The 24,499-nt window shown below is 41.0% G+C and overlaps 1 protein-coding gene across 1 annotated transcript in view; it reads right to left on the bottom strand.

The window, feature by feature from the left end:
• Positions 1-24,499, bottom strand: part of RNF150 (ring finger protein 150) — a 105,091-nt gene that overhangs the window by 28,802 nt on the left and 51,790 nt on the right. The window contains exon 3 of the mRNA XM_018563415.1: positions 6,662-6,733. Within this exon, the coding sequence (XP_018418917.1) occupies positions 6,662-6,733 (72 nt within the window). The remainder of the gene's footprint in view (positions 1-6,661; positions 6,734-24,499) is intronic.

The following is a 24,499-nucleotide window of genomic DNA, read 5'->3' as shown; positions in this document are numbered from 1 at the left end:
CACCCAGCGGACGTTTTGTAAATCAACCCTTTAAATTATGTGAAGTAACAGGTCATGATTTAACGTGCAGACATATTAATAGATCGATATTTTCAGGGCAGATAAATAATTCAGGAGTACGTCAGTCCAATCTAACTAACAGACAAAAAGTTTTCTTTAGCTCTTGGCGCTAATGGCTGCCAGCTGAACAATCCACTTGCTGTTGCACACTCAAAGTTTTCAACAGTTTATCACAGTTTTTTACACAGACTTGAGGGGCTGCTCATCCAAGGCTCTGGGGCTTCCACTACGAATATAGAAAACAAAAGCGAACAGAGCGCCACCTCCGTGTGTAAAATCGTTTATTACAATAAATAAAACAAGGGATAAAAGTACTCACAAACAAACGTTTTCATCAGGCTTTAACAACAAATGAGAGGCCACACTGTCTGTTAACCCAACATGGTATATCCCCAACCATGTAACACGGTAGTCTCCGGTCACATCACCGTCCACAGACCGCAGTCAGCCAAGATTGACGCGTTTCAGGGGCAAGCCCCCTTCCTCAGAACAGCAGACAGTGTGGCCTCTCATTTGTTGTTAAAGCCTGATGAAAACGTTTGTTTGTGAGTACTTTTATCCCTTGTTTTATTTATTGTAATAAACGATTTTACACACGGAGGTGGCGCTCTGTTCCCTTTTGCAATCTAACTAACAGCCTGCTGAAAAATGTTACATGAGGCAAGGCATGCATGACTGTTTAAAGGACATTGTACTTTGCATTGTTATCCTTTAAATGAGTCTTATACTTAACTAGCCAGAAGACTTTTGCAGTGGCTACTGTGGAGGAGCAAGTACGGTTTTGTATAAGACTTGGTAAGGGTGCTAGGGGCCATTTAAAAGATTACTGTACTAAAAATAACAGAAAAACACACAAATAACGGTAATCCTGATTAAAACAATTCTCTTTTCACGTGCTATTTGAATTGACTGCACACAAAAGTTGTTGTTTTTTAAATGTCTGCTGTTACATTGCACAGCCTAGGTTCCTATTCAGCACTGGAGGTTTCCATTGCTTGCTTTCTGGGTAGTACTAGTTCTGGAGCAAGTTCATTACTGTGCATGATGTTGTAACAATTGTTACTTCAAGGACATATGAAAATGAAAAGGTAAACATTAAATGTATTTTAAAATACTGCTAGCATAACTGTTTGCATAACCTGTCAAGTATTACACTTGCGTGTGACGCGCTTATGCAATACGCACAGGTGTGAACCAGGCCTAAGAGTTGATGCACTGTAAGACAAACTGTATTTCCAGGCACTGAAGACTGGAGAAAGAGACATTTAGGTATCTTGTAAGTGAAGTGGAAGATAGGGAGGACAGTACATTACTCTCCTTGCTATACAGGGTGGAAGGAGTGTGTAATTTACAAGACTTGCTGTAAAAAAACATAAATCTTTTTGCAGGTAAAACCACTCACATATATGTATTTCAACTGTACATGTAGCCGTTAGCCTGAAATTCCACTTTAGCCAACAGCTACCTTGTTGCTAGCAGTGCTCATATCTTCCGTACTGCTTATGAAAGAATTAACAGTTTATGTTTGGATTCATTTTCCACATAGATACACATCAATGTGTTAGTTTTTTGCCTCAGTCCCAATGGCCTGTCACATCTCAAGACTGCAAAACAATAAAAATGTTCCATGTTTAGACAGTGGATGGAGCAACCATACCACAAGGGAAGTTTTGACTGATCATCTTGGTTACAGAGATCTTATAGAAGAAAACAACTAGAAAGCAAAATGTAATATTGTAATTCTTCTGTACTTAGGGTGCCTGCCACGGCACTTAAGAATGCTTCGCAAACTGAAGTGTTTGGCTGGGTACAAAATTCCACTTCAATAGAGAGCCATAGGGAAGTGTGTCTGCCAATATTTCAGGGGAAAACAAAGCAATCAGGACAACTTTTTTTTTTAAATTGTCCAATAGAATGTTTCCCCCACTTCTGGTGGAGATGATAGATTTTTTAAAACAGTTTACAACCTCTCCCATCCCACCTCCAACTGTAGCATATGTTTCTCATGGTTAAACAAATGATATGTGGGATAAAGCATGACAAAATGGAAAATAATGCTGCAAAAGCATACATAATGTATATGGTCTTCAATGAACTTTTACTTTGATCCCCTACAATCGGGAACTTTGGCAGGGGTGTAAAATAACCAGATACATTTTTGATTAGCCAGGCAATGATGTTGGGTGGCCTTTATGTGTATCGTCAGGCTAAGAGTCACCTAGAAACTGTAAAATAAGTATATGCACAGCATGATACGCAAGCCTCAATATACATGAATGAGGATGAGGTTGGCTTTCATATGTTACTCTTCTTTGTGCCTACGTTTAACACTTCATCAATATAAAGACCTCTTCATAAACATAACCAAAGCCTAATATTATACCATAGGGTGTGACACAATATACCACTAGACAGACAGGTCAATTCTTCACCACTAGCAATGACATTAGAGCTACACTGCAGCCCACTGCATTTTTGGGTATGGGGTGGATATGGATGATTCCTCACTACCTCACAGTGTAGCAATGGTACCTGAGCAACCTTATGCCACAATTGACTTGTGGACAAGATCCCTAATTAAATAGCAACGTTCAGGGCAACATTCACATAGGAACTTATGGTGCCCCATCAGCACTCCAGTGAGCTGTGGTGATGCCTGCTATGCTCCGTCAGCTTTATGCTTGCTATATACTTATCTATTTAATTATGTTTGAGGGTTCCCTGCCCACTTTTATGTTCAAAACAAAGGGGGTGGGGGATACCCTCACAGAGGTTTTCAGCTCCTGCCCTCAGCCCCTTGTCTGTAAACACAGTTTGGCTGCTCACCAGCCCAGTCCCTTTTACTCTTGGCTCACTTTTTTGTGGACTAATTTTAGCAGAGTTTAGCTGGACACTTTTCCTGCCTAGACAGTCTCTCCTTGAGTCGATATATGCCTCTTTTAAAGAGAAAGACCACTCGTCTGTCACACAGTCAAAACAAACAAATCAATAGCAGCACAAAAATAGGATTTTTGTACTCACTGTAGAATCCTTTTCTCTTGTGTTCATTAGGGGACACTGGGGGAGTTCTTGAATCTCTGGGTTAAAGTGTTACCTTCAGAAGGACAAAAAAAAAAAAGACCGCCTAGGGGATGCCCCTGACGGTGGCCAAACCCCGCATCTGCTGACAAAAACAGTGGAGAGGGTACTATGTCCTTCAATGAACGCAGAGAAAAGGATTTTGCAGTGAGTACAAAAATCATTTTCTATTAATTGAAGCACACAACAGAGATCTTGGATCTCTGACCAGTGGGATGTCCCAAAGCAGTGTCTGCCAAGAGGTGGGAAAACAAAACAACTCATCTAAAGGCAGGAACAGTACAATTCCACCTGTAAGACATGCAAGCTGAATTGGATATGGATATACTGTATTAGAGGACCCATGACTGATTAACGTTCAAGGGCCAGATCCACCTCGATAAATGGCTCTAAGGGCCTGGAGGAAGCTCGGAGAGAGAGACTTTGTAATAGAAGCAGTGGCTGCGAGGTAGACCCACAAAGCACAAACTAATTTAGACAGTGAAGATTACATTCTCTTCTGAGGCACTGGAGCTGGACCGAGAGATGAGGGAACTATGTACTTGTTGAGGTAGAAGCCAAAACCACATTAGGAAGGAAGAAGGCTCTGAGTCCAAACACCACTTGATCACTGTGTAGGACCAGAGAGGGTTCTTTACAGGACAAGGCTGCCAGCTAAAAACAAGCCTCACAGAGGTAATGGTAACCAGGGATGTGACCCAGTAAGCAAAGGTGGAAAGGGAAAAATCCCTAATAGGGTCAAAAGAAGTGGAGACACCAAGATAACCACACTCAAATCCAAAGAAGTCACAGGAGATCATATAGGAGGAACCATATAGGTCAAACCCTATCCAAAAAACGCCCTATCATAAGATCACAAGCGCTGGGATATATCTCTGGCAGTATTTAGGTGCAAATGTTGATATAGAGCTGACTGTAAGCAGGTCAGGATTCTTCCCACGGGATAAAAAACTTTCCTCGCAACAGGTGAAGTATTCCAACTATGTGTGATATAGGGACCTTGCGGAAAGTGGACTTTCTAATGTTCACAGCACAGAAAGAGAGACGTCTGTTTCTTAGGGCCTGGCATCCAACAGCCAAGTCAGCGACCATGAAACAGGATGGTAAATCGGTCTATAGGACTGATTTAGAATGTCTGGGAGTGCCCACAAAAGTATCTACTAGTCGTCTAGAGTTGAAGAACCACAGTCGCCTCGGCCAATCTGGAACTATGAAGATCACTGGAACACCTCCACCCCAATCTTTTGTGGAGAAGATGAGCAAGGAGTTGCAGGGGGAGGAAAGGCGTAGATCAGGCTGTAATGACACACAAAGAAACCAGAGTTTCCGGTAGCTGGAGACAAATATATCCACTGTGTTTGTGGAATTTAGAAACCAGAAGGTCAACATTCTGCATCCCCCAACTACGTCACAGGTCCTGGAACATTGCCAGGTATAGGGCCCAGTCCCCTGAAACAAGGCACTAAAGGAAGTCTAATTGCTAACTGCCTACCTTTTGGATGTAAATGGCAGGCAAGGCTGTAATGTGAAGTTCTACCCAAGACAGTATCCTTTCTACTATTTTGCCATGGCAAGACTACTGGTTCCTCCCTGAAGGTTGAACTATGCTCCTGCGTGACAACGCGAGACAACCATATTGCTTGTTCCTCTCAAAAGTTGAGTGGGAGATTGTATTTCTCGACGAGCAAGTCCCTTACACTGACAAGGTGTCTCGGACCCCTCCTCAGACTTGCAGGCTGCCCGTATCCATCAGGATCTTCAGAGAGATTAGAAGGAAAGATTATCCCAACTGCAGTGCTGGAGTCCTGAGCCAACAGATCAGAGAAAACCTGCCCCTCAGGAAAGTCGGCTCAACTAAAGATCAAATCATCCCAGAATGACAGAATAGTGAGTGTAGGGGCTGGAGTGGAGCTGAGCAATGTAACTGCCCTGAAGGAGGATACTGTCAGGTCCAGGAATCTCATGCAGAAATACAGAGTCAAATGGCTCCTGGGTCAGTCCCAATTTGGAAGTGGAGAGTTTGAAATGTATCTTTGGGGGAAAAAAACACTCTGCCTGAGCAGTATCTAGGGCAAGCTCCAGATACTTCATGCAATATTCCAACCTTTTCAAAGCCCACACTGTGTGCACCACAATGAGCCGACTGATCCCTCAAAAGGAAATTGTTCAGATATGCCACATGGGATGCAGCCAGGCTATCACATTCAGATCTGCTTGCAAGTTGGAGACATCCTGTAAGGATTGTATTCCACTACAAAACTTGGTGTCATCTGCAAACACAGAAATAGTACGTTTAATCCCGAAATCTATATAATTTATATAAAGATTAAACAGTAAGGGGCCCAACACTGAACCTTGGGGGACCCTACTAACCACTTCAGACCATTCAGAGTATGAATCATTGATCACCACTCTCCGAATAAGGTATTTAAGCCAGTTTTCTATCCAATTACAGATTGAACACTCAATATCTCCTGACCTTAAATGCTTTTGCAAAATCCAAGTATACTACATCCACAGCCATTCCTCTGTCCAATCTATTAGTCACTTCCTCATAAAAAGAAAGTAGGTTTGTTTGACAACTTCTGTCTTTTGTGAATCCGTGCTGAATTATTGCTTATAATATTATTTTCAAGCAAAAACAAGTGCATGTGATCATTCATCAAACTTTCAAGTACCTTCCCAACTATTGAAGCTAAGCTTACAGGTCTGTAAATACTTGGTAAAGACTTTGATCTCTTTTTATATATGGGCACCACATTGACCTTGCGCCAATCCATCGGTACCAAGCCAGTCGTTAGAGAGTCTCTAAAAATTCGATACAATGGCTTTGAAATGATACAGCTCAATTCTTTGAGGACACGTGGGTGTAACTCATCCAGTCTAGTCGCTTTGTTCACCTTAATTTTGTCTAACTGTTTCTGGACCATATCAACAGTCAGCCATTGTGGTTCATTAGAGGCTATGGCACTGCCATCCCCATTATGGACTTGTTACGTCTTGTTCCTTGGTGTGCACAGAGCTGAAGAAAGTATTAAATAGATTTGCCTTCTCTTTATTCCCAGTTACCAACTCTGAGTTATCTTTTCAGGGGCCTACATGCTCAGACCTGATTTCTTTTTTTTTTTACTAATATATTTAAAGAATGTTTTGGGGTTAATCTTGCACTCTTTTGCCTATCCTAGATAGTTGTCACTACAACAAATGTCCGCACTGGAACACTTTTCCCTATATTACCGTTCCAATGACCACTAAAAATTTAGGATTCTTCCTCTTTTTCTCCCCCAGTGTCTGCCCCCGCCACAACGCAGTTGAAAATGCATATCTTTTATGAAGAATGCAAAAGTCTCAGTGGAAATCATCCAAATGCTGGTAGGAACAGAGCCAGGAACTATGAAGAGGATAACTCACTCTGGGAGTCCCTACATACATAATATATATTATATAAGAAGCCACATGGTGGCTTAGCCCACTAGACTCTACTTAGAACACAAGGAAAAAGTAAATAGACAGCGTCACTTACCTTATCTCCCTTTTTAATAGTTCGGACTTGCAATTTGCTGATGGCTTTTTTTGCAGCATCCCCAAGCCGCCTCTAAAAGACATACAAAATGTAAAATAAGGGACACACAAGTTGCATATCACCCTTATTTGTATTCCTTATTTAGTCTGTAATGTATTAGTTTTCTTTTGTAGGAAATATCAGACATTCACTAGACTGAGGCCAGCCTGAGGTTTAGGTGCTCTGGAATATTTATCTTCCTCATAGATCTCTATGAGTTACTAACTCATCGTAAGAGCATGATGTGTTCAATTATAACTCACATATAGCAAATCTTAAGTGGACAGATGGCTAAAAGCTATTGGTACCTACCCTGCTGCTAGCAGAGATTCTACTGAAATTTTGGGTTTTTCATTCCCACCTTCTGTCATGGAAAACAAGGAATACGCATTGCAGGATAAGAATTTCTATTTGCTTATTTAAAAAACTACAACTAAAATTAAAGAAGGGTGGTGTCAACAGCATTCATCATTGTGCCCGTTTACACACGTTAGCCTCCCTGAAATCCAATGGTTGTCATAAGAAAAATTGCCACTTTCTTGGTTCCTGTCAATCCACCAATTCTCCACACTTGTGCAGGCTTCCCAGCAGTATCAGTGGTTTGAAATTAAAGCTTGCCTTGTTATCACAATAAAAAGAAGACAATGCCTGTAAAATATCCAATTTCAGTTTTATATCACTGCATATCAGAGTTGGCCTGAAGTCCAAATAATGCTAGACAGTATTAGCATTAATGTAGAGCTGACTCCCGGGCCACAGTTCCTGGCATTTCTTCACCCTTATCAAGGTACAAGGACTTAGGCTAGCAGATTTAGCAGTCTTCAATTTTGGGTAGGGAGATGTCAATGAAAGGTCAGGAATAACCACCATGATTTCTATATGTCACTCTGTCACCACAAGAGAGTGACTTACTTGGGTAGGCAAAGCCTGAGTATTTTAAACAATAGGCACTACAAAACATACTGCCCCTTGGACTCTTAATAAATAATTTAAATCCCAAAAAGGACCCTTTTATGTAACCATGAAAAACCTTACATTTATCCAAGTGGACAATTGATCATGCCTGAAATGTTATTTTTTTTTTTTTTAATATTCACAGTGTCCACAAAGGCAGCTTATGTCAGTGTTTCAGGTTGTCCTCACTACCAATTAAATCTTGTGGAATGTGTGTGAACCTAGGGCGGTGAAGGAGACACATTGCTGTTAACACACACTTACTGTACAAAGGTGATATGGTTATATCATTTATACTAACAAAGTCTTTTTTTTGTGTGCAAATTCTGATCAGTTGAGCAGAAAACCAACAAGAATAAAAATGCTTTGTTTTACTTTATGGCATCAGGGCAATTCAATCTGGTATATGATATAAGACAAAACAGTGATATAATTAGTCAAACAAGTCCAACAAACTGGCTGCAGTGAGTTCCACCAAATTTTAAGATGTGTACACAATGTTAGATATATAAATAACGGATTGTCTAACCATATTATTAAAAAAAAATGAAACAGGTTCCACACAACAAGATTTTGACCAGGAACGTCAGTCATTACCTAAGAAAATGCCAATGATTACCAAGAAGCTTACAGATGCTCAACAATACCTGGATCATAGGTTCAAAATCAGGTCACAACAGCTGTGCAGATATACAACCAAATGCAGATACAACTGCCTTTTTAACATCCAGTTACAGGTGGAGTTGACTGAAACAATGCAATCCCAAAAAGCAAGCGTCTAAATTTGCATTTGAAATACACTTACCATACAGGTGACCATAGCCTGTAATAGACAACATATCAGGATGTATAGGTATACATAGCATTTTATTGCATGATACTTTATATAAAATCAAAGGGGTTTTCACTCCAAAACAGTAACCTCCCTCTAGCCACACAAAATTTAATTTAAGGATGGCTACATTCTCTTTGTCTCCATGCATAGAAAACAAATCACAAGTTTTAAAAAAAAGTAATAAAGGAACGTTGGGTACGTCTTTCATTTTGTTTCTCTTCAGCACAGGAAAAATTAGGTCCACAGCAGGTCCAATTACAATGAACTCTGGCTTAACTAAAGACTACAAAGTGTTCCACAAAGAAACAAGTGTGGCCAGCCCATTATATAAAAAGACCTCTAAATAATGACAAACAGCAGGCACCTTCCTCATCTGCAGACATATTTCTAAAACCGCCAACACTTCAAGGTGCTAAAAGACAAGACTGGGAACATTGTGTTCAGATGCTGGATTTCTCCAGCGGTGACAGGAAGTAATCAAAACAGTCTTATTAATAGTCCTCAGCATGCATACTCTTTAAAAAAAGAGGCTAAAGTGTGTCAAAACTCAATGGCATATCCCCAAGAACAATGAACACTCAAAACAGTACGAGACAAAGGTGGTGGACCTGGTAGCAGTTGTGATCCAGTAAGTCTCAGCAGTCAGGTAGTTCTTGTTGTGTAGCATTTGCAAGGTACACCTTTTATTATCAGGGCTGATTCCTGTTCCTTCACTTATTTTAACTGCACATATTTGGGTATTCAAAGTGAACAGAAATTTGCTTTTCACAAGATTGACTTGCTCAATTCACACAATTTAAGTAAAGGTTCTCAACTCCACTAGTGAAATTGGCCTCACTGTCAGCAAACAAATACATTAAAGGGTATCTTTAGCAAAAATAAAAAATAAAAATTCAGTTTTGGATAGATTATCAAATGTTTAAAACGCCTGTCATTATTTCCTATTGGGAGATTTCCCTTCATAGTATTTGAGGTTGAATAAAGACATTTGTCCATCAAGTCCAACCTATTGTGTGTGTGTGTGTGTGTAAAGATCCCCGAGTCATCTCGTTTTTAGGAGTACTTGTACCCCTGTATATTACCGTTTCTCAGGAAATCGTCCAAAAGCCTCTTGAATGATTCCAGACTATTAGCTGAAATCACTGCTTGCGGCAGTGAGTTCCAGACCATCACAACAGGTATATCAGGTATATCACTTCCTATCACAACAGGTATGAGTGTAAATCTCTTCAAGGTGAGGGGAAATCCCACCCAAAAAACAGTTATCATTGGAGCAGGTATCCCCCTTAGAAGATTTCCTCTCACATTCTGATCTGGTACTATAATGAACAATTTCTGTCCTGCTAAAGCACAAATAAAGAGCCCGTGCACATTTCTCTGGCCACTGCGGTGTGTTAACACAAGTGCATTTTGTCTCTCCTTAATATATGTTAAATAGACCTTTACCCCCTTTTATTAAAAAATCACATCAGCATGCAGCTCTGTATGCTGATTTAAAATCATCTTACATTTATTAGTTAAACAAACTTGTTTTTCATTCACTTACAAATGGAGTTTATTTAATTCCTGATCCTCTTTTGGCACAAATTATTTAAGTGCCAAAGTGTTGCATCTTGGGAAGGTTACATCTGCAGAACATTGCTGGCAAATCTCATCTGTAATCTCATGAGATCTCAGGGAAAGGCATTTCCCTCCCCTTAGATGATGTGCATGGTCACATGTCCTAATCACATGTGCCAGAGTTCAAGGAAATAAATGGAGAGCTAGTAATCTGCCCTTAGTTAACATGGCCACTGCCAGAAGACTGGGAAAGAAAAGAGAAATAAGGTATGCAAAGAATACAAAGCCGGCAATTATCTAGAAGTATGTGTTTGTAGATTGTCATTACACAATCTTTCTAAAGGCGTGTTTGTTGTTATTTTAAAGATAAGGGTAAAGGTCCACTTTAAGGCAACCCAACCATTACGAATATGTTGCCAACACATGGCCTGAAAATCATCCCCAATATTGCCAGGATCCACCCAGGCTGCTTAAGTGACTCTAGAGTCAGAGCCAGCAATGCCTGCCAGCTCCCTGTCTCTCCAATGAGTGCTGGATGAACAGAGAGGGAGGGAGGAATCCCAGCTGGAAACAGTGACTGACTGTGATCAGCTGTTACATGACATCTCAGCTCTAGGTATAGAACCAGCGTGTGACAGCTGCAGTGTTCCACACCATCTCTAAGTGAGAGCAATGTTTACTCTCCCTGCACCTCTGCTTTAAATAAAATAGGACATGTAGCATTTTGTTGCATTTACACATTACTTTGTCATTGATATGAAGAGTAAATGCAAAAATCTGTGTGTACAATGGAAATCTAATTTCTCCCTCACTTTACATAATGTATAGATAAAAAAAGCGTGTTTGGAAAACTGGAAAATTGCATGGTGTACATGTAATGAAAAGTGCATGGTGATAGCATAATCACACGTGTGTAAAGGTCATTAAAAAGTGTTGAAATTACACTCACATTCATACCTGTGTTATTGTATCTACTACTTGAATAGCTCTCAGCTTAGAATGATCATGTCAATAGAAAAAATAAAATCAAAGCATCCTATTAAAAAAAAAAATGAATACATATCTGTCCAGCCACATATTACTTCAATACTAAAACGGACCATACACCTATAGATTTTTGATTGGAAATGTTCATTGCTGCCAAGAACCCTCGTTCGATTCTAGCTCAAATACCCCATCATGCACAGACCAATGTCGATTTCGACAATCGTTCATTAGCAATACTAGCTAATGCAGAATACTAGCACTGAATTTCGTCGATCGACAGAATGCATTTTCGTTTGCGCGTGTGCAGTACTCTTGCTGTGATTTTTTTCGTATGAAAACACCACTAATCCATCAATTTTCGCACGATTCGTGGTTTTCCAGACTGACTGATTAAGGAAATTCGGCAAGGAGTACAGTAATTCAAATCGTTGGGTGTCCCATCAACTGATTGATTATGGTTCGAAAGACCATTCCAGGACGATTTCTGAACGATAATCGCAGAGTGTATTGGCACCTTTACATCAGAGTGTGTTGGATGCCTGCTTCATCTGCTGCATGCAGGGATATATTGGTGATGTAGAGAATGGCAGTCTGGATTAAGGTGCACAGCAGGAGACACAGGTATCTAGGTGCTTCATCTCTTCAATGCTCAAAAATAGTATTGGTAGTTTTATTCAACATAGTGTTAAACTTTACTGTTGTAACTTTACTTTCTGGCTGCTACCAAGATACAGTGTTCTGTAAATAGCACAGGCACTACTGTACACTATTCCCATACTGTGCAGTAATAGTCTACCACAGCCACCAAAAGAGAAACAGCACAGCAAGGATATGGTCATTCCCACCTACTGTACTGAGCAGTTCCTGGATTCTGGAGAGTACAGAAAAGCAAGCTGAGCTGCTCATTACACAGTGACTGTTGGCTGTACGATATTAGAAAAATTATATTTTTCACTGGCAGCAACAGGAAACACCTTTTCACTGCAATTTGACTAATGCTGGCATAATTTATAGAGAACAATGTTTTCACTGCAATTAGGTTAGTGAAATGACACAGGCACTCCCAGGAACAGAACCCTACTATAAATCATGTACTATGTGTAACTGAAATGGGTTATTTTTGGGTGGAACTTTTGGCTATGACAACATCTGATCATTTTAATATATTTTCCATATGATTAACAGCAGTTGTATGTTGCTTTTCCATGCTCAAATGACAGAGAATACTAACTCTAGAAAGTACTCTAAAAGAAAGTACTGTATTTAAAATAAAATGCATCTATGCTGGAAACAGATGTCACAAGTGTCCTTATTGCAATGATATGAACACATTTCTGCTCTATCCTTAGCATTAATTAAAATGTGCAAAAACAATTATCATACTGATAAAACAACTGTTCTTAAGAATTAAATGGTAGGTGTATTTCATGCAATACATACAAGAGGTGAAGGTGCTTCACTACAAAAATCTGCCAGCTATATTTGGATTGCAGTTAAAGAAGAACCCCAGGCAAATAAAAAAAAACTTATACCCTTCGGTGGGGCTACCTCATGCACTGCAAGGATTAAAAGGAGAATTATGAGGTGAGTGGTCGGCTCAGTAGATCGGGAGGTGAGCGAACACATACCGGCGCTCGCTCACTTCTTGAACATGTGCCGGTAGAGAGCCGTAACAGGGGAGGGACTGGATTCCCCCCCTCCCCTGTCCTATCCTCCAGCGCTGACTGGCGGAACGGACGGGGGAGGGTACAGCTGGCTCTGCCTCTAGATAGGCAGAGCCAGCTTTCACTAACGCAGCTGGGTGGATCCAGACATAATTGTTGGGATACGTTCCGGCTGCGGTGTCTCAGTATACCGTGAGCTGTAGCTCGCGGTATACTGAGCTTTGGGTGACTGGGGGACGCTAGTTTGTGTCCTCCCGTTACACTTAGGAGAACTATGGGGAAAAGCCCTAAACCCATAGTTCTCCTTTAAGTGCTTGTTTTGGTCTAGAGGCTGAAATACAGCAGAATTATTGACCTGATCCTAGCTTCCTTTAGGTTGCTAGACCCATCCCTGCAGCCTTTCCTCGCTTGGGTTCCCGAGGTCTAAGGACCGCTGACATCATCATGTTTTATGCGGGTCCATTCGCCTGCATTAGACGTGAAGACACCGTGGGACAGTCCATAACTAGCAGAAGACGTGTATCTAAACCTCTGTTTTTAACCTTAGCGGTGAGACAAGTTTTTTTGCATGCTGGCTGGCGAGTGTGCTGGGAAAACTTTTTGCTGTTAGTCCACAACTGGAGCACAGGGGAAAAGAGGCGAGTGCTGACTGCTATTGGAGCCAGGATCAGGTAAGTAAAGCAGCTTTATTTGAGTCTCCTAGAAAAAACAGGCACTTACCCTTTGTAGTGTGGGGGTAGCCCCCCTGCAAGGGTAAGTTTTTGTTTGCCCAAATCTGGCAAATCCAATGGAAATATTGTGTGCATGGAAGCACGGACAGATCAATTTATTTGCTTAACCATTTGCCAGACAAATACATTTTTTCCAAACATGACCAGTTATTGCTAGAAAGCTCAAATGAGCCTGCTGGACACATTAGCCACCACAAAGCCATCTGCAGGTTATGCATACAAAAGGCAACCCCCTGTTTAGGAGATGAGGAGCATAATTACATTTTCTATACACCTACATTCCCTGTCAAATTTCTCCTCCTTTCTGAACAATCAGTATTGTTTGGGGTGCATTTAAAAAAAAAATAGTTATATCAGTTATATGTTTTGTATATAGGAAACAGAAACCATCACTGAGAAATAAACAGGTTTTTGGTTACGAGTATAAAAAACGGAAGCCAAAGCATCAACATACATGGCAGCCAGGCAATAAGCATTCTAAAAAAAACAGAGGTCAGCAATGGCAGCCTGTACATTTCTTTCATATAAAGGTCTGCTTTAAATTGATGGCTTTTTAAGTAAATCAGCCCTGCACCATTATAAACAACGACCTGCTGTTACTTGTTTGATAACCACTACATGACTTGATTATTACTAGTGATGCTGGAATTCGAAGCATCACCCATCAGTCGGCTCTACAAGTTTAAACAGAGTCCCGGCGGCAAAAGTCGCCGGGAGTCTGTTTAAACAGCCCCGATGCTGGCGACGTACACTGTACGTGGTCAGTCACGAAGGGGTTAAAGTTAGTCTCCAATGCACTCCTTCACCATCTTGACTCAACCAACACTGTTTGTATGGCAACTGATTTTCACCATAACCATCTAGGTTATATTAGCTTAGGGGGCAAGGGAGTTTTATGGTTACAAGTGAAGTTGACCTTTTAAAATCTTCTTTTGCATTTTCCCTCCCCACCATTTCCAGATTCGCATTATAACTAACATGAATGGAAATGTGCCTGACTTAATAGTGTGTCTGCTTTCTGCTGCATGGCTGCCCGTGAGCCTTAATGGGTAATATCCTGTATGAAGAAAGACACTAGTCAATTCCCATCAACATCAGCAGGTTATAGCAAGAGAAAAATGATACAATCTGCTTTTCTGTCGATTAGGACCACATGGTCTACTTTACCATCAACATTGCTGCTTCTGTCTCATTTCTGCTTACTGCTATATGGCAGACACGTGTACTTGCTTGGTGAGATTCATAGCCATGTGTAGATAAAAAACATTTTTAAATATAACCTGTGTCAGAAAATTTGCCAAGACACATTGGGATTCATAAGAAAATACTAAAAAATTTTACACTTATGAAAACCATTCATTCTAGTCTTTCCTCCCGGAAAGAAACAATACAAGTTTGTAGTTGCTCTGCTCCAAAGCAATCTACTGGAAACACAAGGAGCAAAACAAAATATGGTCACCATTCTTAGTGGTCTTTGCCAACACACCTGTATGAAGCAAGGCTTCATATTGTTGGACAAGAGCATCAAAATAATATTTGTCCAGTCAACTACTAATGTCAGACACTAGCATGGCACCAGAATCAGCCATGTTTTTCCATAACCATGTACATGTCCACCCAGCCTCTGTTTATTCTGGGTAACCTGCCTTCTTTTCCTTGGACCAAACCTACTTTAGTGACATCAAGCTAATTCTAAGGTGCTGATAACTGTGACATCAGATCAGTGTAGCTTTGTATAGTAACTGCTCAAAGGGGGGTGGGGGGATTATACCAGTATAAAAACACACCATGCTGCTCTTTTTTCTCATTTCACACACTTGGCTAAAATGTGAAAATTTTTCATTGAAAACCCTGTATGGATGCAAACAACTATGTGATCTTTTTCTAAATTATGGCACAAGGATGTCAACTACAAGGATTAACACCACCACCTAAGTACTGTTCATTTTTGGATAGGTTTGCGAAAGGTTGGAGCAACCCTTACTAATAAGTTGATCTATTAGATGGGAGCACAGCTTACTGTGCAGATATAATCTCTTTTCACCATTATACCAATAAAAGGGGCTTTACTGTTGTCTGAGCTTCTGTTTGAGTCTCTGCATGTCCTTTCCTAGTGACACAACAAGAAGTTAAGAGACATTTCATTAATATGGACAAATACAGCAATAAATCCTGACGCTCCAGCTAAAGCTAAAAATGGTTTTGGTTGGATATCATATGAAGAAAATAATTAACACCTGTAATGAAGCGCCTATGGAAATATCAGATTAATGTAGTATGAGCTTAATAGTATACCAGATTTAGCTATTCTTTTACAGGAGCCAATTATAAATAGCTTATTGTTCACCACGTTTCCCACCCATAACTTGGTTTGCTTTTAGTACCTGAATTTTTGATACTGTATTTATGAAAGCAGGATTTTTGACGTCCACAAAATCCACTTCTTGGGGTACATTAGGGGCACAAGATGAAGTATTCAGGTACGTTGGTTTCTGTCGCTGCCTCCAGGTGGATTGAACACTGGCAAACAGGTGCAAGACAACCCACTATAACTCCTCCTACGCCCATCATACTTCAGTTTTGTAGCAAAGCAATAGTATGAGTGGATCAGAAGAACAGAGTCGAGGGACAGGTGTCCCTTAAAGTGATATTAAAGTCAGAGGGTTGTAAGCCATTTCAAATGCTGATGAAATCACTTACAATGGATTCTGCTTCTTGATGTTTAAAAGTTTTAGTTTTCTGCAAAATCAGCTGGTCCCCTGAGCACTGGCCCTGATATCCTGTTTTTAGGCGTCTCCTTTCACCTGCAGGGTCCTTTGGAGCCACTCGTGTGTGCTAGCAAACTGTGTTTCTTCCCCCTGCTCCCCCCCCCTTCTCTCATCTTTAAGTGAGTAGATAGGTGGAGGCAGGAGACTGTGCTGTCCCTTGTGATCTTGTATTGGCCAGAAGTTCAGGGAAGCTGAGCTGAGAGGGTTGGAGCCAGCTATTTGGAAACATGATGAATGCAAATGCTTGGACAAAAATATAAAGTAATACTTTGCTGGACAATATATAATTGTTTGCTCTGGATTCATTATTGAAAAAAGTTTGAGAGTATAATACTTTAATGTACTCCAAGGAAAGGATATTACAGCAAGCCAAAAATCCTGTTTTCTTTATTGTAAATTAAGGTACGCAGGGTGAAGAATGCAGGTACATTAGGACGACCAAAAGCCGTCAAACTAAGCGGTGGGAAACACAGAAAACAAAAAGCTAACAGGCCTACCAAAACTATTGATTGCACAGAACCGCCTGAAAAACCTGAAGCTTGCAATCAGATAAAGGAATGAACTGTTAAATCAAACGTGTGAACAGAAGACCAAGTGGCAGCCTTTGAAGTTTGAAAAACAGATGCCTGATGCTAAAAAGCCCAAGAAACCTTAACTGATCTCATGGAGAGTACTGTGACAAGTGTAACCTTGTCCTTAAAGAACAGGATTTTAAAAAATAAACCCTTGCAGTGGGGCTACCCCAGCACTGTAAGGGTTAACTGCTCATTTTCCTCTAGAGGTGAAAATAAAGAAATACTTTTAGAAAATGTGCAGTGACCAATCACCTATCTCCCCCTCCACTCCGGCTGTAGTATGTCCCTCAGCATCTTCTTGTCTAACAGACTTGTTAGATGTGATGACGTCACAGGTCTTTAGACCACTGGAGCCAGGAGAGAAGAGGCTGCAGGGACCGGTCTAACAACCAGACCGGACCAAGGATCATGTGACAATTTCTTCTTTATCTGTGCCCCCCTAAACAAAACGAGCACTTAACCCTTGCAGTGCAAGAGTAGCCCTGACTGCAAGGGTTACATTTTTTTAAATTGCGGAGTTCTGCTTCAAGTCTTTAGGCTTGAATGCGGAGTGGTTGAATCCACCTGGTGATAGTGGAACAAGAAGCAGGTTGTCCTCTATAGGGCCCTTTAGGAATAACAGACCATCTAAGGGGAGCTGCAGTCGAAAGGCAGACTTGAACAGTGTACCACATCTAGATCATGGGGGGAAATCTGTTTAGGATGTCATGGAGCAGGACAAAAAGGAGAACAATGTCCTGGTTAAGCTGAGAGGAAGAAACCACAGTGGGAAGAAAGGAGGCCTTGGGCTTCAAGACAACCTTGTCACTTGTAGGACAAAAAAGGGTTCTTTACAGGTTAAGGCCGTCAATTTCAAAACATGAATTGCAAGAAAAATATTTTTTGGGTACAATGGTTGATTTTGCAAAAGCGGATTTCCTAGCCTATAAGGCCTTGTTCACACCAAATGCAGAGCAGATCTGCATGAGTTTCTGCACACGCAGTGCAGTGGGTTGTGCTGCGTTTTTGATGCGTTCAGGGCCGTTTTGGGTAAAAAAAACAAAACATTTTTGTTCTTTTTTTTTTTGTTTAAAATGGGCTTTCAGTGCATTCCAGAGCGTTTGCATGCGTTTGTGATGCGTTCCAGAGCAGGTAAAATAGGGTCTGCTGCAATTTTTTTACCTGCTCTGGAACTGCACGCTGCGATGTGAACTGGACCTAAAAATACCATTGGAATACATTGCACGCAGTTTTGCTCCGGTCTGTAAGTGCTCTGCTCCTGGAACGCGCTTGGTGTGAACAAGGCCTAAGAGTGTAGGGATACCCAACTCAGATAGGCATACATCTCTCAGGACCTGACCTCCAACAGCCAAGCCATTAAAGACAGTGAGAAGCAGGGTGGTGAACTGGTCCCTTGGACCGAAGAGCTGGATGATCTGGGAGGGTGCCAGGAGTCTGAGAAAGACAAAGTACTATGTCTGCCTGGGTCAATTCGGTGTGATGAGAACGACAAGAATGTCTTCCACCTCAATCCTGCAGAGTAGGCGAGGAAGAATTACCAGGGCACCAGAATTAACATACTATTCCCTACAGTATTGAAAATCACCCTCTGCAGTGTTGTACTACTCACTGCAGTATTAAAGATCCCCCTATGTAATATTGTACTGATCTCCCTCTGCAGTATTGTACTACTCGCTGCAGTACTGAAGATCACCTTCTGCAGTATTGTACTACTCGCTGCAGTACTGAAGATCACTCTCTGCAGTATTGTACTACTCACTGACTGCCGTAATGAAGCTTGCCTTTTGCAGTATTTTTTTGTTCTCTGCAGTACTGTACTGTGAGCCCAGGCTGATGTGGAGATGCACCCCAGGGGGTGTGGAGGGGACTTTGCTGGAAGCAAGGAGTCAATTGCAGCAAAAGCTGCTTTTTTTATTTATTTCTAGAATAGGATTTTTTTCTTTTTAAAAAACTTAAGTCCTGCTTAAAAAAAGAAATTGTAGTCGACAGGGCAAATATAAAACATTGATAGCACATGTAAAACAAAAAGAGTGATGAGTAAACAAATATAACTACTAAGAGAAGAAAAGAAAAACATGGTCAGTACACACCCAAGTCATAACATGAATTCAATATTATGGGGAAAACAAATGAGGCAGGACAAGATACAAAAAGGTAAGGAAAGAAGAAAATGAAAGGGAATGCAATGCTAAGGGCTTATTCACACCAAGTGAGGAGCAGATGCAGAGCAGTTACAGGACGCATCAAAACTGCATCCAATGTATTCCAATGGTATTTTGGGCTCTAGTTCACACCAGAGCGTTCAGTTCCAGAGCATGTGGAAACACTGCAGCATGCCCTATTTTCCTGCTACAGAACGCACCAAAACGCATGCAAATGCATCAAAGGCACATGGAACGCAACTAAAAGCCCATTTTAGGATTTTAAAAAATGCCCGCGTGTCAAAAACGCGCCAAAAAACACAGCACTGCATGTGCAGAAACGCATGCAGATCTGGTCCGGATTTGGTGTGAACAAGCCCTCACAGCCATTACATCACCAGATGAATGACTAAGAGTATCCCTGTAATAACAGGATTCATTAAAATAATGAATTCTCTGAACCAGTAATGGAGCCAGATATCATGTTGTCAGAGCTTCTTGGTAGGTGCTTTGCTTTCAAGCCAACAATAAATGCCAGTTCTACATCAAGCAATAGTGGTCCTCTAGCACTAACCACTCCTTTATAGTCGAATCACATTTTCTGCTATCATGCTTTGAAATGAGACTATTAGCTCCATTCAAACTAAATGAGTCAATTACTTCTTGTATCCAACAAACTTTGCAATGGAAGATCTGTTCTTGAAAATTGCCTAATGTGAGAGGTAATTGTTTACAAAATACTTAAATAATCACAGACAGAACCAGCACAAATGGCTGTAAGTTCCAAGTTGGTTACTATCCTTCCAGGTGGGTGAGGTCAAATCTGTTCTAATCCAGTCTGTTCTCCATACCATCCGGCCACAAATTGATAACTACGCTCCACAACTATAGTACTACTGAGGAAACTTACCAGCACTAGCCACAAATTGATAACTACGCTCCACAACTATAGTACTACTGAGGAAACTTACCAGCACCAGCCACAAATTGATAACTACGCTCCATAACTAGTACTACTGAGGAAACTTACCAGCACCAGCCACAAATTGATAACTACGCTCCACAACTATAGTACTACTGAGGAAACTTACCAGCACCAGCACTTAAAGTACCAGCACCTGCTGTAGTTTCCCAGTATAAGAGACACCAATAGTTTAAAGGTGTATTAAAAGACTGCATTATTCAGTATGAGATGGAGATGCATTACGTGGGGGACCCTTGACTACAAGTAAGGTACTCCATTTCACTAAGTTTATATATTTACATTTTACATGGAGTTCTTTCTTAAAGCTGTGGCAACACAGCAAAACTAAACTTTTTCGATAACCCAAAGCCTGTTCAATCCCTCTTGTGCACCCCATTCTCCACAGAAGGTGGTGGGAAGAGACAGTAAATAGGATAGTAAAAAGAAGCATCCACATGCTGCCTTCTGCTTCTGAGAGTGTTTCATAAAATGTCAGCACTCTACATACATGTGGCAGAATGTGTTAATGTGGAATTCAATCATTCACTGGCACTGCCCTGCACCGTAGAGAAGGGTGATGAGGGTATTATTATTATTAACCAAGAGGGCTGGGGGTATGCAGGAAAGCAATTAATAAGCCCATGGTTAAGAGGTACTTGTCCCAGCACCAAGGGCTTATTCACACCCGACTCTTGAAAAATGCATGCATTTAACACATTTATCTTTATCCATTTTGGCACATATTTAAAGTACTCTGTTGAACTTAATGAAGAACTGAAACACACATCACCGGAAAAAACAAAAAATGCCTCTACATTTTTTTTGTGAACACAGCCCTCTACCATGAACTAGTCTAACTGAAAATAATGTAATGCAAACAATTATGCAAGATAATTAAGTAATCACACAGCAAAACATGTGCTCCTTAAATACACCGCTACATTCTGAGTAGATAAGCTCAAGCTTCTGGCAGATTCATCCCAGTGGAAAGCAACCAGTGAAAATCATAGCACTTGTGCTTGAAATAACAAATAAGTAGTTAGAAAAGAAAACTGATTCCTCCGTCAAACTTCCCTTGTGAGTGCTGAATTATTAGGAAGTTTGCAAGTGCCTGGATTCCTGTCAAATGGGTCAAAGGACAGTGGAAGAAAACAGACTTAATGAAATAATGGAGCCACAAGGGGCTGCTGGGATACAGAGACATAGTTGTAGGAAGTCAGTCTTTAGAGTGCTGCTACTCTACTAAGCATCAGGTACCCAAAAGGAGGGGCAACATAGGAGCCAAGAGGGTTCATTTATATCTGGCAATGCTCATTTAGCAACTGCATGGTATTAAAAGCAGACCAATCTGTAGCATATCAATCTAGGCAAGGATGAGCCATTTACTTGTATAATGTGGTCAAAGCCTACTATATTATTTCACAGAGCACTTTACATGCAGCGACTTATCTCTTACAACTAGGGTTTACAAAAAAACAGCACTGTCCTCCCCACATGGTTGCTGATACTTTAAAGCCATGTAGATGGAATGTGATGCAGTTGTTGTTCATACAGTGTGGCAAATAATTATTTGATTCCCTGCAGATCTTGTAAGTTTGCCCACTTACAAAGAAATGAAAGGTCTATAATTTTTATCATAGGTGTATTTTAAATGATCGAGACGGAATATCAACCAAAATCAAGAAAAAACACATGATACAAATGTTATAAATTGAGTTGCAGTTCAGTGAGTAAAATAGGTATTTGATCCCCAAGAAAACATGACTCACAGGTCGGCTAGAACTATGAGGTGAGTGAAAAGCACTCACCTCATAGTTCTCCTTTAAGGTCATGGAGTGGCCTAGCCAGTCTCCAGATCTTAATCCTATAGAAAATTTATGGAGGGAGCTGAAACTTCGAGTTGCCAAGCGACAGCCAAGAAACCTTAAGGATTTAGAGAAGTTTTGTAAAGAAGAGTGGACGAAAATCCCTCCTGAGATGTGTGCAAACCTGGTAACCAACTACAAGAAACATCTCACCTCTGTGCTTGCCAACAAGGGGTTCTCCACCAAGTACTAAGTCATGTTTTCTTGGGGATCAAATACTTATTTTACTCACTGAACTGCAACTCAATTTATACCATTTGTATCATGTGTTTTTTCTGGATTTTTGGTTTATATTCTGTCTCTATCATTTAAAATACACCTATGATAAAAAATTATAGACCTTTCATTTCTTTGTAAGTGGGCAAACTTACAAGATCTGCAGAGGATCAAATAATTATTTTCCTCACTTTATTCCTGTTCTGATCCAGACACAAAAGAGAGACTAGACCAGTGGTGGTCGACCTTCTTGATGCAGGGGGCCTCAAGTGCAACCCCTATCACCACCACCAAAGGGCCACACAATCTTCAGTGAATGTAATGCTTCAGAAAGCTGTCAGACATTGTACCAACTACAGGTAATGGTCACAGAGATGGGAGTGGTTGGAAACGGAGGAGTCAGACTGGAGACACAATATATGAGAATACTATAGATCACTGTTATGACATTCCTTTTACAAATCAATGCTTCCTCATTTGTGCTCCCTATTGCCCTCTTAAAAATTGTTCCACATTTCATATTTCTTAGTGAGGCAAGGTAAAACAGATCACTGCCTGCAGGGCCACGCAAAAAATGGCAAAGGGTTGCATGCAGTCCCCGGGCCGAAGGTTGGGTACTAGAGATCAGGACAGTCTTAAAGAGACACTGCCACCTGCCCATTCAGGGCAAAGTGACAGTGCCTCCAGATAGCCCACTCCACACGTAAGGCATATTCACCAATTCAAGCTTCCCTGCTATCTGCGTCCCCGCTGCAAGAGTTCACCCTGAATAAGTTTTGGTGTCTGAGCTAACCTAAGTGAACGACGTCACAGACCAACCCTCTGCTCCATGTGGGTGCTTAGGCCTAACAGCTGGCTGCCCAAGTTGGAGTCACATAAGTTAGGTCAAATGCTCTCCCATACCTGGAAGCCCCACTTTGTGATAGCAACTTAATAAGTGCGCCAATGGAGTGGGGAAGTGGTGGGATAACATCGATTGGCAGGTATTCTCTGCTGGGGGGTAGACTATTAGAACGCACTGTAACTTTGCATTGAATGAGCAATGTCTCTTTACAGCACATCTAAATTTTCATTGTTTGCCAAATATAACTTATAAATAACACAGATGTTCATTGTAATAGGTATGTCAGTTTCATTATACCAGATATCTACATATTTTTATGTTTCTCTTTCTGTGCACAGGAAACCAGTATAGACCATACATTTTGCAATATAAAATTTGCACTATTTAAGGCCTCATTCACACTGGACGTACCGCTGCTGCGTTGGATTGCGCGCAGCAGCCTGTTCTTCCCTATAGGAGGACGAGGCTGGATGGTGTCATACGGACACCTGAACTGCGGGTACGGGTGTCAGCGCTTGGATGCCGACCGGATCCATCCTGTCTGTGTCCAAGTGTGGACACCTGTACCCGCACGGATGACAGCGTACAGCTGCGTCCTCCCACAGAGAAGAACAGGCTGCTGTGTGCAATCACACGCAGCACCTGTCCCTCCCTGGATCGGCTGTTTACAGGCATGTACGCTGCACGGCCCAGCGTGACTGAGGCCTAATATTAACTAATTTGTAGACACACATTTTCTTTACAGCTCTGCCTTTCAGGCCATGTCACCTTGACGATTACGCTACAGGTGACAACTTAACAGCAGCATAATTATTGAATGGAATTAGCACTTTCTGTAATGGAGGTAGCTCCGTCGCTGATCAATATGCTGCACAACTGTAATAACTAGTAAGGAAGCAGCAATGGAATCTGCCTGGCTTACCAACAATAGAGCAACACCATAGGGGAAGGTGAGTTAAGTTTCAGAAACTCTGTCATTGCCAGTAACACAATTCATTGTTAGTTTGATACAGCTATTAGGTGACAGAGATGGCATCCTTTTTTTCTGTGCTGTCACTTCTCAATGCAGTGCCTCTGACACAAAGGCAATCTAACATAAAGCCTGCAACTCAGATTAGTGAGGTCCTCCATTCTGGCTTGCAGAGAAGGAAAGACCAAATGTAAAACGATACTAACAGTAATAGCAAAACCAGCCCCAAATACCTGTTGTAGGGGGGAAAAAAAGAAATAAAGGGAGCTATTTACTGGAGAGTCAACAATTCCCTTCAGGCTGCAAAATGGTGAAAATGATTGCTCTAGGCACCTCGCCATCACTATTCTGACACACAGAGATACAGTAAGCACATTGTGCAATAAGGTAATTTTTAAACAAAACTGTGTTATACCTGGGATTATAAATATTGGTTATGTCTATGTTTAAACTAAAAATAAAATCCTAATAGGAGTACTTATTAAAAGTACATCAATAGTCAAGCACCTCAGTGATCAAGATCTGTGCCAAATAGTCAGCCTATGTCTGCTGCATAATGTGCAGGCAGGTGAATAAACTACAACTCCTATGACCCCTTGTGCTGTATGCATATTATGGTGCTAGAGGAGACAAACCAGGGTGAGGTAGGTGTAGAGATGGGAAGGGTGTTTTCCATTTTTTTCCAAAAGCCAATTGTTTTTTTCTGGAAAAAAAAAAAAAAAAAA

Source organism: Nanorana parkeri, unplaced genomic scaffold (genome assembly GCF_000935625.1).
Source record: "Nanorana parkeri isolate BGI_ZX_2015 unplaced genomic scaffold, ASM93562v1 scaffold662, whole genome shotgun sequence".
In the NCBI taxonomy this organism is placed as follows: Eukaryota; Metazoa; Chordata; class Amphibia; order Anura; family Dicroglossidae; genus Nanorana; species Nanorana parkeri.
This window is presented reverse-complemented; position numbering and strand designations above follow the sequence as displayed.